The sequence below is a fragment of the Camelus bactrianus genome, chromosome X (genome assembly GCF_048773025.1).
Source record: "Camelus bactrianus isolate YW-2024 breed Bactrian camel chromosome X, ASM4877302v1, whole genome shotgun sequence".
NCBI classification, from domain to species: Eukaryota; Metazoa; Chordata; class Mammalia; order Artiodactyla; family Camelidae; genus Camelus; species Camelus bactrianus.
Window position 1 is genome coordinate 96505096 of NC_133575.1, and position 16330 is coordinate 96521425.

The window sequence follows — 16330 nt, forward strand, 5'->3', positions numbered from 1 at the left end:
TAGAATGTCATGGACTCAATTATTTTTGTCTCTGATTCTGTGAAGTCTGGAAATTTTTGGACACATTCTGACAAACACTCTATTTTAGAAGTAGATTCCTGTGTTAAACTGAGTGACCATTCCATGGGAAATAGGAAAATTGATTTTCCAATTTCTGCTCTTCTTATACAAATGAGACTCAAATAACTTAAGCATGATGAGGATTTATGCTTTGAATGACTTTCTCAGCTATAGACATGGACTAATACAACCTGCAATCATTTGCAAGACTGGCTTCGTTTTAGGGTGTAGCATATGGCCATTGAACAGAGTAACTCTAACCAAGCATTATTATAATTACTGTTATTGCTATTATAATTAGCCCATGATCTCAGGGTCATCAACACAACTCATTAATACCTGAGCTAATCAGCAAATAAACACAAGAAAGTACATCTAAATTTGATCCGTTCGTTATTTGGAGGGAGAGGAAAAGGCTAAAATGTAAAATATTGTTTTGGAAGGAGGTCATTTTGTTATATCAAAATACAAATTTTAATAAACAAAGTAGTATTTAGCGTAATGTAGTCTATTTTTTTGAAAAGGCCACCTTCTATGAATAGGTAAGTATACTTAAGTCAGAGGCACAAAGTCATATGGCAGAAGGGGCTAGGTGGGTAGCACACAGGAATGAGACGGGCTGGATGGAAGGACACAGGGTGTGCTGGGAAGAAGTATCCAGTTTAAAGGAAGCTGCTGCTACTTGGCTCCAATCGCTGCCACCACGTAGGAAAGGGGGCCCAGTTACCAGGTTTTCTAGTTGTTCAAGAGAGGCTAGAAATAGACATTTTTATGTGACATTCTCTTTTAAATTTTGGCAAATAAGTCACATTAAACAACAACGAACACCACCACCACCACTTTGTGAACCAAACAGAACCCATCCATAGGTCCACTTCAGCCTGTGAGCTCCTGGTCTGTGATGTCTGACTTAAGATATTTTTAAATTAAAAAATGGTATTTGAAAAGTTTATACCTTTAAACACGGTATTGCTTGCTATCTTGGTTATTCTACAAATTTTCTTAGTGGCCCCTAGAAGGCAAATTTAAGCTAAGTCCTTTTTCAACTAGTTAAACAAAACTTAAATTAGAAGGATCTAAATTAATTAGGTTAAACGTTTTTCAGGGAAAATTGTAGATATTGTAATAGATACCATTTTTTTTTAGGTAAATGTACGTGTGTCCATATAGCACCTGAATGTACAACTTAAATATAATGATTGCAGTTGGCTCACCATAAAAACAGTTTCCAAAAGTAACTCAGGAACTGTGGTGCCTTGTGTAGGCCCAATGCCATTCGCTGGAATAGATACGATCTTCACACCAAAATTCTACTATTGCTAATGGGAGTTGGAAAGCTAAACTCTTGCTTGCTCATGGAGTGGAATGAGATTAAACCCTTTAAAATGCTGTGTAATAGTCTTAATGAGCCATCTTTAAAAAGCAATTATAGTGCATTTTCAGCAGCCTCTTTCCTGAACAACAGTTGTGATGAGACCATCTCCCATGGTAATGGTTTAATATTATTTCTGAAATCAGTCTTATTTGAGGAATGTGGCATGAAAAAGGTCTGATTACTGGTAAACTTATTTTCCAATGTGTCTTCTTTAAATCATAAAACTATTGCCATTTCAAAGTATGTTTTGTAAATGATAAAACTATTGCACACATATAAGTAAAAGCACCTTTGGGATGAGTTTTAATATAAAGGCGCTGCCTTGAAACTCAGTTGTGGTAAGTCTGTTTCCTTAGGCACAAAGGTCAAGTTTTGACATGAGGTATGTAAACATAAATAATATAAAGCAATAATAGTAACAGTAATTACAAATCACTCCCAAAGAAAACATTCATGAAATGGTTCCAAATGTGCATATATCATTATTATTATTATGTGCTTTAAAGTAAGACATAGCCTAGTGCATTTTATAATAATGAAAGCATATAAATTAACACCTAAAATCATCAGTATGGAAATTCTCAAGTTATAAAACAGTGTTAAAACAAGGAGGGGAATGTCATTTTTCATTATTGCTTTGCAAGTGTCACAGATACAGCCTCATGTATTAACATTAGAGACTGTCAGAAGAGACGTGAGCTCCCCCACTCCATGTACTAAGTAGACACAGTGAACATTTATGGTTTTTGAAGACCACTCACATCTCCACTAGGAACAGAATGACAACCTGGACAATTCAGTGAGAAAAAAGCCTGGATTAACACAGGGCTCTGACCTTCCTCGCATATTTCTCCTTTGTATCCTGGCACACAGATGCAGACTCCCATGATGCAGGTGCCATGGCCAAAGCACGTTGGGTCAATGCATTGCTCTTCTGGAACGTCGCACTCTGGCCCCTTCCAGCCATTCCGGCAGACACAGTGTCCTTTCTCGTATTCCCCATTCCCACCACACAGCACAGGGCACGAATCTGAAGGTTGACAAATAAGTTTTTAATGTTCTCATAATGCTTTTTAAATCTCCAAACAGAAATTCTCTATCGATTCTTGTATAATATTTCTGGCAAAAAATTGTACTATTTCTCTCTTAGCCTTTATTAAATAGGCATGTGTTCATGATTACAAACAGAATTTTCCTCTTATGGGATTGAGGTAAAGATAAATTATAAAAATATCCTGAGTGGAGATATTATTTTAAGTATTTGCTTTTGATTCCACCACACTCTTAAACAACTATTATTACTATCATCATTATTATAAGCTAGGGTTTTTCTCTCCTATGGTTTTTCTTCCTCAAGCAGTTGTATGCTACTTGCAGAACGAAAAACTTGAAAATTTGGCAAACTAATTGGGAGTTATTCATATTCCAGAATGTTAGCTTTAAAAAGTTGTGCATTTAAAGAGACTTATGTTGGACATTTGTCCACTCCTTTCCCATATTGTGTAGACCTTTATTAGAACACTCACTCTGCTTTGTCACTGTTTGTCTCCTTATTAAAAATAAGGGCTTCCTGAGGGCAGGGCCTGTATTCTCTGTCTTAGTCATTTTTTTTTAATACCAGCCATCACCTCTACTCCTACCCCCACCTCTTCAAGATTGACCACAGTACTGGGAACTAGCGAGTGCTGTAGATTTCTCTGTTGAATAGAATTTAATCTAAAGAAACTGAGTGGCTGAGAAATCTGAGATTAAAGTATTAGCAGACTGAGAACTTTATGAACACAAACGAGCAGAAAGCATCTCTGAAGTAATAACTGTAAGCCTATGAGAAAACTCAGTGTGATTTACCTACAGCTTTTCAAGAATTAAACTATGGGCCAGTCCAGGACCCAATAAAGTTTGTTAAGTTTAACTTCTGCCTCTCCAGTCTTTACTTTCTAGGCTACTCACCCATTTGGTGAGTGCCCACCCCTCCCAGTTTACACTGGTGTGTATATGTTGTTACCGATTCTGCCCATTCTTAAAGTTCATCCATTGTAAGTGAGTTTATGAAGGATATATAAATAGCATGTAGTGTTTGGGTCACACAATCCAGGTACAAATCCCAGCTGTTAGTTAACCTTGGTTAAGTTATTTCACTTCTCTGCGGTTATTTCTTTCCCCATAAAAAACTAAGGATAACAGATCTACATCGGAGGGCTATCATAGGATGTAGGCACTAAAATAAGTATTGCAAAGTGTTGAGAACAGTGCCTGGCAGAGCAAGGGCTCAACTTTTGGTAGTGCCAGTGGGGGGCGTTACTGCTGCTACTGCTGCTGCTACTACAACCACTCCTGTCACTCCTCCTCTTCCTCCTATTGCTGCTAATTCTGAGTTCTCAGGTGACATCTATTTCCCTAATCAATCTGTGTAACAGCAACATTACCTCTAGCACAGTCAGGCCCAAGGAATCCCGGGAAACAGTGACAATGGCCAGAGATACACTCTCCATTTCCATTGCAATTGGTTGAACAGTCATCCATTATTTCTGTTAATAGAGAGAAAAGGAAAAAAAAAAAAATGAACAAACCTATAGGTGGTAGAGTCCTTTATTTTTTTCTAAATTGCAGAAACTCTGAGCCTGTAACAATCTTGCCCTCTGCTGTCTAGGGAGCACTTACTATTTAGAATTAGATGCCAAAGATTTCTGGAAGATGTCACATGTAGTACCAAATTATTAAAAGCGTCCTGGATTTGCTGAATTGACTATTCGAGTGGAACTAAAAACCAACCTCACCTCTAAAGTGCATAAAGGGTCTCGATGAGTTGTATTCTTATGAGACATTCATGATAAAGCCAAAAATGTACTAGAATTATACGCCATTTCTCAAAAGCAAAATGGGCTTTAAAGTACAACCCAGAAGACCAAGTCTTTTGTTTATTTTTGAAATTTAGGTTGTTGCAAATAAAAATTTCTTCTCTAGCATCTTAAAATGTTTAATCTATTATCTTGACAGCTTAAATATGATAATCAGTATTTCATTTTCATTAATAAGTGACAATGGGAAGCTTTTAAAGTAAGTGTTCATATTAAATTCACCACCGCTAAAAGCATTAGAACCTAAGTATTTTGTTGAGAAATGTTTTCATGACTGTAAATGTTTATCAGGTCTCTGCTACTAATTTCCCTTCAATCCATTCTCAGAGAAAAATAGGTTTCAGGGGAATTGAGAAGGCTTTGAAGGTGCCCATAGGTATTTCTGGTGACATAAGGATGTGCAATGCAACAGAACTTTGGTAAGTCTTACGCTAAGTAACTTGACTGAAAAGGTATAAAGTTATACAAAAGTCGGCCTCTGACAACGACATTAAAAATTGTTTCTAGTTTACAATTGTATTTCAGTATAATAACATCAGTAATATCAAATTCGAAGTCCATGAACTATTATGATATGTATGCTTTACGACTGTAGTTTAAAGAAATCATCTTCTCATTAGGCTTTTCTATAAGTTTTCCATAACTTAGCACTCCTGGATTCTGTGCTTTATGTTCCAACCCATTAAACTCATACTTCTCCTATGTACCAGCTTTCCCTTTTCCATCCAAATTATTTACTTCATCTAGTTTCACTTGGATAAGCTATTTCCGATTAGAAGGAGATATTCTAGGAAGTGGTCTTGGCATCTTCCACTGAACTATGAGAATTTATGAGCGTTGAGAAACAGCATTTCTTCAACTGTGGCCTTTTCATCACCTATATCAGTAGGATCACTTGAGGCACTTAAAATGCAGATACCTGAGCTTTATTCCAGATTTACTGAATCTATCTCTGAGGAATGCAGCCCAGTAATCTACATTCTAACAAATACCTCAGGTGACGCTGCAGGTGATCACCGCATTAAAGCACTGAGAACCAATGCTTCAAACAGTAAACGTCCATGGTTAGAGGAATTCTGATTTAGACTTAGAGTTCTGCCTTGGGCAGAATAAAAGCAAGAGGAAGAGCTCTCTAGTCCATTTGGGGGATTCTTAGAAAGCTGAAGATGAATCTGGTGGCTGTGTGGATAGCCCCCCATTATCAATCAGAGGAGATTATTCTTCTGATGTCCATGTGAACACATAGATTCCTTTTTGCCAGTTTATGATGATGGTCTGGTCTCTGATCCCTGTGTTAGAAAACTGAACTGGATAAGAAACTGACGCACAGCATTTCCTAAGCTACAACTGACTGGGCTGGCAGGGACATAACATCTGACAAAGAGCCAACCATTTTTAACTCATTAAAACATTAGTTATTTTCAGAAAATCATTAATTTATTTAAAACGTCATTACAAAAAGGCACAAAGAATCTTTGTTTTTCATTCAGAGATGGAACAATCATTTATATATTTTCTTATGTAGCTTTCTTCTACCAAGCAGTAGTGGCAGTTCTAAAATCTATGTTTGAATTTCCCCTGCCCTGGGTGGTTAACAGGAGGCCATGGTGGAAGATTTCAAAGGTAAATATAGTTGAATTTAGTTTCACATCAGGTCCTGTTGACAACTATATGGAAGCAGCCTTGTGGGAATGTAGCTATTGTAGAAAAAATGTTTAATAAAGTTTGCTCTCAAAATAAATAAAAATCCCTACATCTTATTGACTTATCTAAGAAATGTCCCCGGGCCCATAAAGCTGCACAGAGCTTAACTCCAGCCATGCAAATGAGAAGAGAAGGCAATACAGGAGGTTTTGGAAGCTGCCACCTCCAGTGGGTATCAAAGAGACACTCGGACAGTCTAGGGACTCTAGAAGAAGGATGGCTACAGCAGGAACACATAAATAACTAGTGATGAAAAAGAATGTGCTTTTCTATTTACATTGGCCTCCAGGAAGCTGTGCCTTCTATCTTTTAAATCTTACTTCAGAATCACTTCCTAAACACCAGTTCATTAGAGTTGAGAATCATTTCAAAGTTCAAGCTTAAAACCCTGTTTTTACACTAGAGCCTAAAGCCCCTTGGTATCTGCACCTGAACTGATGATGGGTTTTGCTTCCAGCAGGTTTTCTCATGAAGAAACTAAAGGTAATGAATAATTGTATGGAATGAGTATGGTATAAAGGGCAAGGGCTTTGGAATCAGACACACTGGCTGTCTTCAATCTCAATTTTGTCACTTATTGGCTGTGAGACTTTACCAAATTGCTTACTAAATTCCAAGCCTTTGTTTCCTTATTTGTAATATAAGTACCACTCCACCTATGCTCTCAGGGTTGTGAGGAGAATCAAACAAGATAACTGAACGTAAGGCATCCAGTACAGTGCTTGGGGCAGAGTGGCACTCCACAAATGGTATATATTATCGTGTTACTGAGTAGGTTGGCTGAGATTAGGGGATATTGATAACTCTGTCTATATGACTGGAAAATAATATATAATAATATAGGCCAGTGGCTAGCCTATATTAGTTGTTCAGTAAATGTTGGTTTTTAAGGCTGTTTTGATCCCTATGAGTAGCAGACCAAATATAGCTAATCAACTGATTCTAACATTATCATGAAGTAGATAAATGAGCAGCATTTAGAAGAGTTCATACAGACCTTAATTTGTTTAATCAGACATATTAACCTCTTTTTACTGTGATTAGGATAAATTATAAAAACAAAAATAACACAGAGAATTTAGAGTAAATAGTTTATACATCTTTGATTTTTGAGGAAATTTACTTGGATTGTCTTTAAGTGGAACTGTCAGACAAATGTTTGTGTTGCCTGTAATCGTCAAAAGACAACAGGAAAATGAAGAAACCGACTTGCGTGAGGAAAAAGCAACTATGTGGTTGCATATGAGACTAACAGCTTGATATCTGGATAATAGGAATTATATCTCAAAGGTTAGGTTCTTTAGGGGAGGAAGTAAGGGACAGGAAAAAAACTCTAAGCATGTTTCTGAGTCTATTGAGTTTTGAAAGGTTAACAGCTTGGTTAGTGTTTTAACTTGAGCTTAGGGGTAAGGATAACAGGGAGAGAAAATCTTCACAAATGTTTTAGATCTCCTAATAGCTCTGATTTCTTAGAAGAAAGTTAACCTCTCATAACTCATTACTATTTGCATTATCAAAACTGGGCCTTGGTAGACAAATATCATGAACGATGCATCTGATCAATTTGCCCCACTGAATCTGTGAGTGGCAAAACAGTGTCATGGATTAAAGTATTTTTTTTTTCTAACTTAACAAATACTTTGTCTTTTGAAGATGTAAGATCAGTGGAGTTTTTCTCTAGGGGGGAAAATCATCAGTGCATTTTTATTGCCTTTCTGATTATTTTAGGGGAAAGTTTTTTGATAATCTTATGGCTGGAATACCATTTTCTACTGACAAAAGGTCTTCAGCATCAAGTAAAAATAGAACATAATTGTTATAAAGAGCAGATGGTATATCTATTAACAGTCAACACGTCTTCCTAAACATATGGTTGAACAGGTTAACTAAAGGATAAAGTGGTAAGAGTTGTATAGAAAACTGACAGCTGTAAAACATTTTCCTTTCTTTTCGAAGACATGTGTTTTAGGAAAATTCACACAGTAAAACACTGTGTCTATGAGTTGTTTACCCTTAAGGCTCTAAAATTGCTAAAGAGCTCAGCTTTATTCACACCAAGGGTCATGGGGAATGAATTCACCCCCCTAAAAAAATGACAAGAGTGAACTATCTCTCATTAACATGAAAGTGAATAAGAATGTGTGCAGACATTGTATTAAAAAGAACATGCTTTAAAAGGCTCTGGGCACAGTGAAAGAGCCACCATTGTGATGATTTTTAAACTAAACAATTCTAAAGAAATGGCTTTGCAAGATCCAAGTTATTATCCTTAAGACTCTTCTATACTCAAGGTTGTATTTTGAAATCTTAATGGTTCTAGAATCAGTTTTCTACAGAACTGGATTGATGCTTATTTTTCCATTTAAAAAAGGTATTTATTTGCTTTTTCTTTTCGGATAGAACTAGAATTAACAGGGCTTCTCTTTCTTATTCCCTTCTTCACTGAAGTTGTTCATCTGTGTAGCCTCCATAGTATTTATTATTCCTGGCAATTATTCCTGTTGAAAACATATAAAAAGGAGCATGGCAAGTATCCTAAAATAGCAGCAAATAATGGAGCATTTAAAAAATCTGAACCAGCAGTTAAACAACATTAATGACAACAATAATATAAACCTTTCTCATCGTGACCTATCCTGAATGATGACTTTAAGGCAGAATGAACAATAAGCTTAAATAACATCTGTGTCACTTTTGTCACTGATTGTGTCTTTCTGGAGTTACACTGTCAATTCAGAATAATAGCCAAGGCAGCTTACCAATTGCTGTAGTTAACACGAATACTTGCTCCATCTTTTTTCCATCATTGTAAAATGCCAGATACCAAGGCCCTTGGTCCATATACTCTATGAAACCTGTTTCCTGCAGCGAGGTTAAGATCAGGTTCCGAGGGGAGTGCTGGGTATCATCAGAGCTCTTGGGGTCCTGTTTGACCAGTTGTTTTCCATCCATTAGTTTTACAAAATCAAACTGGAACAAATAAAAACACAAATATGAGCCACTACTTTTACTTCTAAGCTGATAAATATCTCTTAACTTCAATTGCACAACTTCATACTTCTTCACCTTGGAGGTGGGCAAAGTGGAAGAGGAAGTTATTCCTTTTTAGGTATATTTAAAACCAAAAGCATATGATTAATTCTGAAAAAAGGCTCCACTATATTTATAAATGTTATAAACCTTTCAGTTTTGGAGTATTAAAAATAATTGTTTAAAAATAAATAAAGAAATAGAAAAAATCTTATTTACTATCATGCAAAAGAATCTTGATATTTTCCAAAGTATCTGATAGAAGATACTTGAAAATACACATTCCCCTTCAAATGTTACCATGACCCTCTTTGCAAATTAAAAAGAATTTTACAGTTTTTAAAACAAATAAATGAAGAGTTAAAAATTTTAGAACATTCATCATAATTTACTACCTTTGTGGTAACATATTTAACTATTCAAATACCCTGTCCCCCCACCCCCAATCAATGGACAAGCACATGGCCCACATATCCTTGGACATTATTTTTTAACAGTCACATTTGAATGGCATTCTAATTCTCTACCTATTCTGAACCAGAAGGTAAGGGTCTGACTATAGTCATATCTGTTGGGAAAAAAGCAAGCCCTAGATGGTTACGATTCCTGATGCTACTCCTTAGGTGGAGGAGGGCCTCAAATGGGTGCCTGTAAGGAAGAGATGAGGGAAGGAAACTGAGGGAAACGAGGTGGTAAAGGTTTACAGAAGGATTTTGTAAACCATAGAGGTTTTACGTATTTGAGGTATTATTAACAATAATAAGGAAAAAAATTCTACCCGCAAGACAAAGCCTTTTTGATTCATTTCCCTGTTGATTTGCATCCCTTTACTGAGACATCAGGTCAGGAATGTATGGAACCAGCAAAGGAGGTGTGGGAACCAAAGCTAAGTTAAGACAAGGGGGCTAGAAAGGCTCATGATCTTCCTGTTCCAGGGAACAGAACTCAAGTTTCAAGAATATTTTCTTAAACTACCTTTTTTGAATCTGCTCTGCTAAATGCTATTCCTTATTTCTCAATGCCATTTTTTTTTCATTTGCTTGACTGTGATTATTCTGGATATTTGCTCATTACAAAAATTGTCTGCCTTCACCTTTGACTCCCACACACTTTACAAGTCACAAACCCTGAACTATTCATCCCACCACAATCTAGAAGGGTCAAGAAATACCTATAACATCAAATACCTGAGTGTGTGTAGGTGGAATGTTTCTTCTGCCATAAATTCCCAGCAGAGAGTCCTTGGCTAAGGAAATATTGAATTTCAGATATATAGGATGGTGGATAGTAATCTGAAAACGCCAGAATAAGCCAGGTGGAATGGTCTGCATGACCTGTGCACCAATGTCAACTTCTCCGGTGTCTATTGCCCGTCCCTTTTGAAACACTGGTTTTAAAGATAAAGAAAAGTATATATTATATATAATATTAATCTTAAGTTATAAAACAGAAGTTTTTCATTCTTCAAGAACAGATATATCAAAGAGACTTACTCAAATCTTTCTTCCTCCTCACCCCATCCATCTTTTTATTTAGACCTTACCCAAATTAAATATCTTTCAAGGAGCCTTCCCTAACCAACCACTGTATCAGTCTATCAGTCTCTCCCTCCTCTGAACAACTATTGCATTTATTTCCATCACTGGAGTAATTTTAACCATTATTTACTGAGGTCTGTCTCAGTAGCTGCAGGAGATACAAAGATGAGTAAGATACAGTTCTTGCTCTCAAGGAACTCCGAATGTAGGAGAGAAAATAGGTATTTGGTTGGAGGATACTCATTCCTAGCTGTCTCCCTCCTCCTTATCACCACCTAACATACCACATATTTTACTTATTTATTATTTATTGCCTGCTTTCCCCCAAAGAATATAAGCTCCATGAAGCTGTGGCTGTTTTGTTTATTGCTTTATCTCCAGTAACTAGAAGAATTGTAGGCAAATAGTATGTGATCAGTACATATTTATTCAATCAATGAATGAATGAGAAAAGAGTATTTATGGGAAGTGATACAGAAGACAAACCTTAAAGGAGGGAGAGGATTTCAACAGAGCTGTTGGGAAGGATTTTCCACATGGAAGGAACAGCTTGAACCAAAACAAAGAGGAAGGAAACTGTAAAGCTAAGGTGTAGGATATGTGTGTAGAAAGAGGAGCAGGTGGAGATAGGGCAGTGGGGGGAAAGGATGACATCATCTTCTAAAGGGCCTTGAGGGCCAGTCCTAAATAGTTTACTTAGTAAAGGGTGGAAAGCCATTAAAGGTTTTTAAGAAGAAGGCAGAGGTTTGGGTACATTAGAAAGGCTAATCTTGATACACAAGATAGGATGCTTTAGAGCAGGAAGACACAAGGATGATGAAGGAATTATGGGTAAATAATTCAGGTGAATGACATGAAGTTCTAAATTTAGGGTGGGCCCAACAGCACATGTGGAAAAAAGTACATTACAGTCAATTTTAAAATAAACAAGTGGGACTATATCAAACTAAAGAGAGTTTGGACAACAAAGGAATGATAAATAAATTGAAAAGTCAACCTACAAAATAGGAGAAAATATTCGCAAACCATATACAGTCATCCCTCAATATCTGTGGGGAACTGGTTCCAGGACCCCTGCAGATTCCAAAATCTGTGGATGCTCAAGTCCCTTATATAAAATGGCAAAGTATTTGCATATAACCTATGCCCATCCTCCCATATACTTTAAATATCTCTAGATTACTTATAATACCTACTTATTACTTATAATACCTAGTACAATGTAATGCTATGTCAGTAGCTGCTGGCTTATGGCAAATTCAACTTTTGTTTTTTGGAACTTTTTGGAATTTTTTTCCCTGAATATTTTCAATCCGAGATTGACTGAATCTGCAGATGTGAAACCCAAGAATATGGAAGGCTGAATGATGATAAGGCATTAATATCCAAAATATATAAAGAACTCATACAATTCAATAGCAAAAAAAAAAAAGCAAATAATTCAATTTAAAAAAAGACAAAGGACTTGAATGTATATTTTTTCAAAGAAGACATACTAATGGCCAATAGGTATATGAAAGGTGCTCAACGTCACTAATCATTTCTGGGGGAATGCAAATCAAAATTACAATGAGATATCACCTGACACTTGTTAGGTTGGATATTATCAAAAACACGAGATAACAAATGTTGGTGAGGATATGGAGAAGAGGGAACTCTTATCATTGCTGGTGGGAAAGCAAAATGGTACTGCCATTTTGGAAAACAGTAGGAAATTTTCCCCAAAAAACTAAAAACAGAACTATCATATGATACAGCATTCCTATCCCTGGGTATATATCCAAAGGAGTCGAAATCAGGATCCCACAGAGGTACTTACGCACCCACATTCATTGAAACATTATTCATAACAGCCAAGATGTGAAAAAAAACCTAAATGTCCTTCAATGGATAAATGGATAACAAAGATGTGGTGTACACACACACACACACACACACACACACACACTGAAATGTTATTCACCCATAAAAAAGAAAGAAGCCCTGCCATTTGCAACAACATGGATGAATCTGAAGGGCATTAGTAAAATAAGGTAGACAGAAAAAAGTCAATTTCATAGAAACAGAGAATAGAATGGTGGTTGCCAGGGCTGGAGAGAGGGGAAAAATGGGGTGATATGGGTCAAAGGGTACAAATTTTTAGTTATAAGAAGTTTTGAGGATCTAATGTACAGCCATGGTGACTATAGTCAATAATATGGTGTTGTATACTTGAACATTGCTGTGAGTAATCTTAAGCATTTTCACCACACACACATGCACAAAAGAGTTAACAGTGATAACAGTGAAGGGTGTTTTAGTTATCTTGATCTTGATAATCATTCTACAATATACATGTATATCAAATCATCACATTGTATACTTTAAACATACGCAATCATATTTGTCAATTATTCCTCAATAGTTTTAAAAAATCACGTATTATCTGGGAAGTGTAAAACTGGATTATCCCAAAGAATTGTACAAATATCAATTAACTTCAAATTATTATAAATTAAAAATTCTTATTGTACTTTCCAGCATAAATACTAAAAAATAAAAATTTATTTATTGAACTAGCATAGAGAAAATAATACTGAGATAAAAATAACTTATCTAAATGAAGGCAAGAAAGGGAACAGATTCACAGACTAGATAGGTCAATTAGAAAACAAAAGGAGATGGAAGATAAATTTCATATGTCTATATCTACAATTAAAAATAAAGAGTAGTTAACTAAATGTTTGTGTTAAAAAGCAAGGACCATCATTCTGAATTAGAAGTAAAATCTAATTACAAGTTTCTTAACAAAAATATATCTAAAATATAAAGAGGAATTATTTATAATAATAAAACAAGTTATTTCCCCAGGAAGAAAAGAAAAAGAAAAAAAGAAGACAATGTACAGGAAAACTCTACAGCAGCTCTTCTTAGACTTGACTGTGCATAAGAAGGGGTCTTGTTAAAAGGCAAATTCTGACTCAGTAGGTCTGAGGTTGTATATTTCTCACAAGTTCCCAAGTAATGCCCATGTTTCCTGGCCCACAGCCCACACACCGAGAAGCAGGGTTCTGAGGACCCGGGGACCCTAGGTATGGAAGATAAGGGATGGTCAAAACTGTGAGTTTGAGTGACTAAGTGACAGTAGCCAAAACAGGAAATCTAGAAGGAGCTGGTTAGTGTGAGAGGATGGACACTCAGATCTTTATTATTTCTGATGTGCTAGTTTAATAGAAGTTTTTGTGGGACTCTGTTGTGTGATGGGAGGGAGAGAGGGATAGAAGAGGGGCAAGAATTAGTTTACCTCGATTTTAAGCAAGGAGGACTACACCTCAGGAGGGCAAGTTCAATTTGGCCTCTTTTCTCACCGCCTTTATATTTTCTAGCCATCAACTCCTTTTCCACACCAAACACAGTTTAAAAACACACATAGTCTCTGTCCTTTGTGTTCACCCACTATAAAATTAACAGCCCATTAAGAAACACACCTGCAGTGGCTTTATTCAGAGGCCAGTGCCTTGCAGCTTTTAACTCCCTAAAATACCTCCATTATTGCTTTTTGTGTTAAGGCCAGGAGTAATAACTATTTTAAGAATGTTCACTGTTAACTGTTAATAATAGATTTCAAATGCAATTTTGAACATAATTATGTATTACAGGACACATAATTTTGTGGAATTGACATTTATAATAAAATATGCCCTTTGAGATGATAAATGACCAACTGAGGACCTTATTTTTCACTGGAAGTTACTTTTTTCCAGAGTGAGACAGAACAGTTTGGTCCCTAAAGCGTTGATTATACATTTAACTCTTAAGGTCCTGGAGCAGACAAATGTCTTCAATGAGCAGTAATTAACAGACTGTGTTTCTGTGGACAGTTCTGTTCTCAACTTATTGTTCAGTTTGTTCAACTGCTATCCTCCTTAGGGCCTTTTATCACTTCTTAAAATGCATCACTTGGTGATGTAAACAGTTTTATAAATATAATACAATTTAAAATGTTTTACATTATCTCACATACATCTTAGCAATGTTCTCCTAGAGCAGTCTACCCAAGCAACAGAAATAAAAGCAAAGATAAACAAATGGGATCTAATTAAACTTACAAGCTTTTGCACAGCAAAGGAAACTATAAGCAAAACAAAACGAAAACCTACAGAGTGAGAGAAAATATTCACAAAAGATGAGACTGACAAGGGCTTGATTTCCAGAATGTATAAACAGCCCATATGACTTAATTAGAAAAAAAAACAACCCAATCCAAAAATGGGCAGAAGACCTAAATAAGCAATTCTCCAATGAAGACATACAAATGGCTAATAGGCACATGGAAAAATGCTCAGTATCGCTAATTATCAGAGAAATGCAAACCAAAAGTACAATGAGGTGTCACCTCACACCAGTCAGAATGGCCATCATTCAAAAGTTCACAAGCGATAAATGCTGGAGAGGCTGTGGAGAAAAGGGAACCCTCCTACACTGCTAGTGGGAATGCAGTTTGGTGCAGCCACTGTGGAAAACAGTATGGAGATTCATCAAAAAACTAAAAATAGATTTACCATATGATCCAGAAATCCCACTCCTGGGCATATATCCAGAGGGATCCTTAATTCATAAAGACACCTGCACCCCAATGTTCATAGCAGCACTATTTACAATAGCCAAGACATGGAAACAACCTAAATGTCCATCGACAGATGACTGGATAAAGAAGTTGTGGTATATTTATACAATGGAATACTACTCAGCCATAAAAAAGAATAAAATAATGCCATCTGCAGCAACATGGATGTCGCTGTAGAATGTCATTCTAAGTGATGTAAGCCAAAAGAAAAAGAAAAATACCATATGATGTCACTCATATGTGGAATCTTAAAAAAAAAAAAGACAAATGAACTTATATATAAAACAGAAACAGCCTCACAAACATAGAAAAGAAACTTATGGTTACCAGGGGGGAAGGAAGTGGGAAGGGATATATTGCGAGTTCGAGATTTGCAGATACTGCCTGGTATATATAAAATAGATAAACAAATTTATACTGTATAACATAGGGAACTATATTTGATATCTTGTAGTAGCTTATGGTGAAAAAGAATATGAAAACAAATGTGTGTATGTTTATATTCATGTATGACTGAAACATTGTGCTATACACCAGAAATTGACACAACATTGTAAATTGACTATACTTCAATAAAAAAATGTTTTAGGTCCAGCAAACACTATTTTAAAGGTGCTATGAACAGTCTCCAATGAATAAAGATGCTGTCATTTAAAAAAAATCAGGACAAAGCTGGCTGATGGACATTAACCTTCATATACGAGCCTTCCTGAATGCTACACCATCTCTTCCTTCTGCACTTTATGGCATCATATATTGCATAATGAGGCTTAAATGTTATTCACGAAATCAAAAGAAACTCATGAAGTTGTGTTGTTCGAGTTTCCTGGTTATTGGCATTACTAAATATCCAAAGTATATATAGATGTCAGTTATAAAAATGATTTGAAAGAAGATGATCTTACCCTTTGAGAGCTTGTATCATAGTTAAGACAAGGTAGGTGAAGAGACATGAAAACATGAATGAACATGTGGACTATAATTTAAATAAAAATAACAAAGCAAGCTTTTTGCAGTGCTTTGGTATTAAAGAAATTCTCACAGCTTGCAGATGGAAAATTTCTCAGCCCCTAACCTTTTAAGAGCTTAGTGCATCAGAAAGGAAGATATCTCCCTGTTAGCAACCTACATTGCTAAATAGACTGTTCTATTTTGTCTT

At 36.0% G+C, this 16330-nt stretch overlaps 1 protein-coding gene across 1 annotated transcript in view; it reads right to left on the bottom strand.

Annotated features, from left to right (window-relative positions):
* Positions 1–16330, bottom strand: part of TENM1 (teneurin transmembrane protein 1) — a 700775-nt gene that overhangs the window by 225860 nt on the left and 458585 nt on the right. The window contains exons 10-13 of the mRNA XM_074360055.1: positions 10215–10414; positions 8757–8967; positions 3862–3963; positions 2271–2465 (exon numbers count right to left, since the gene is read on the bottom strand). Of these exons, the coding sequence (XP_074216156.1) occupies positions 2271–2465; positions 3862–3963; positions 8757–8967; positions 10215–10414 (708 nt within the window). The remainder of the gene's footprint in view (positions 1–2270; positions 2466–3861; positions 3964–8756; positions 8968–10214; positions 10415–16330) is intronic.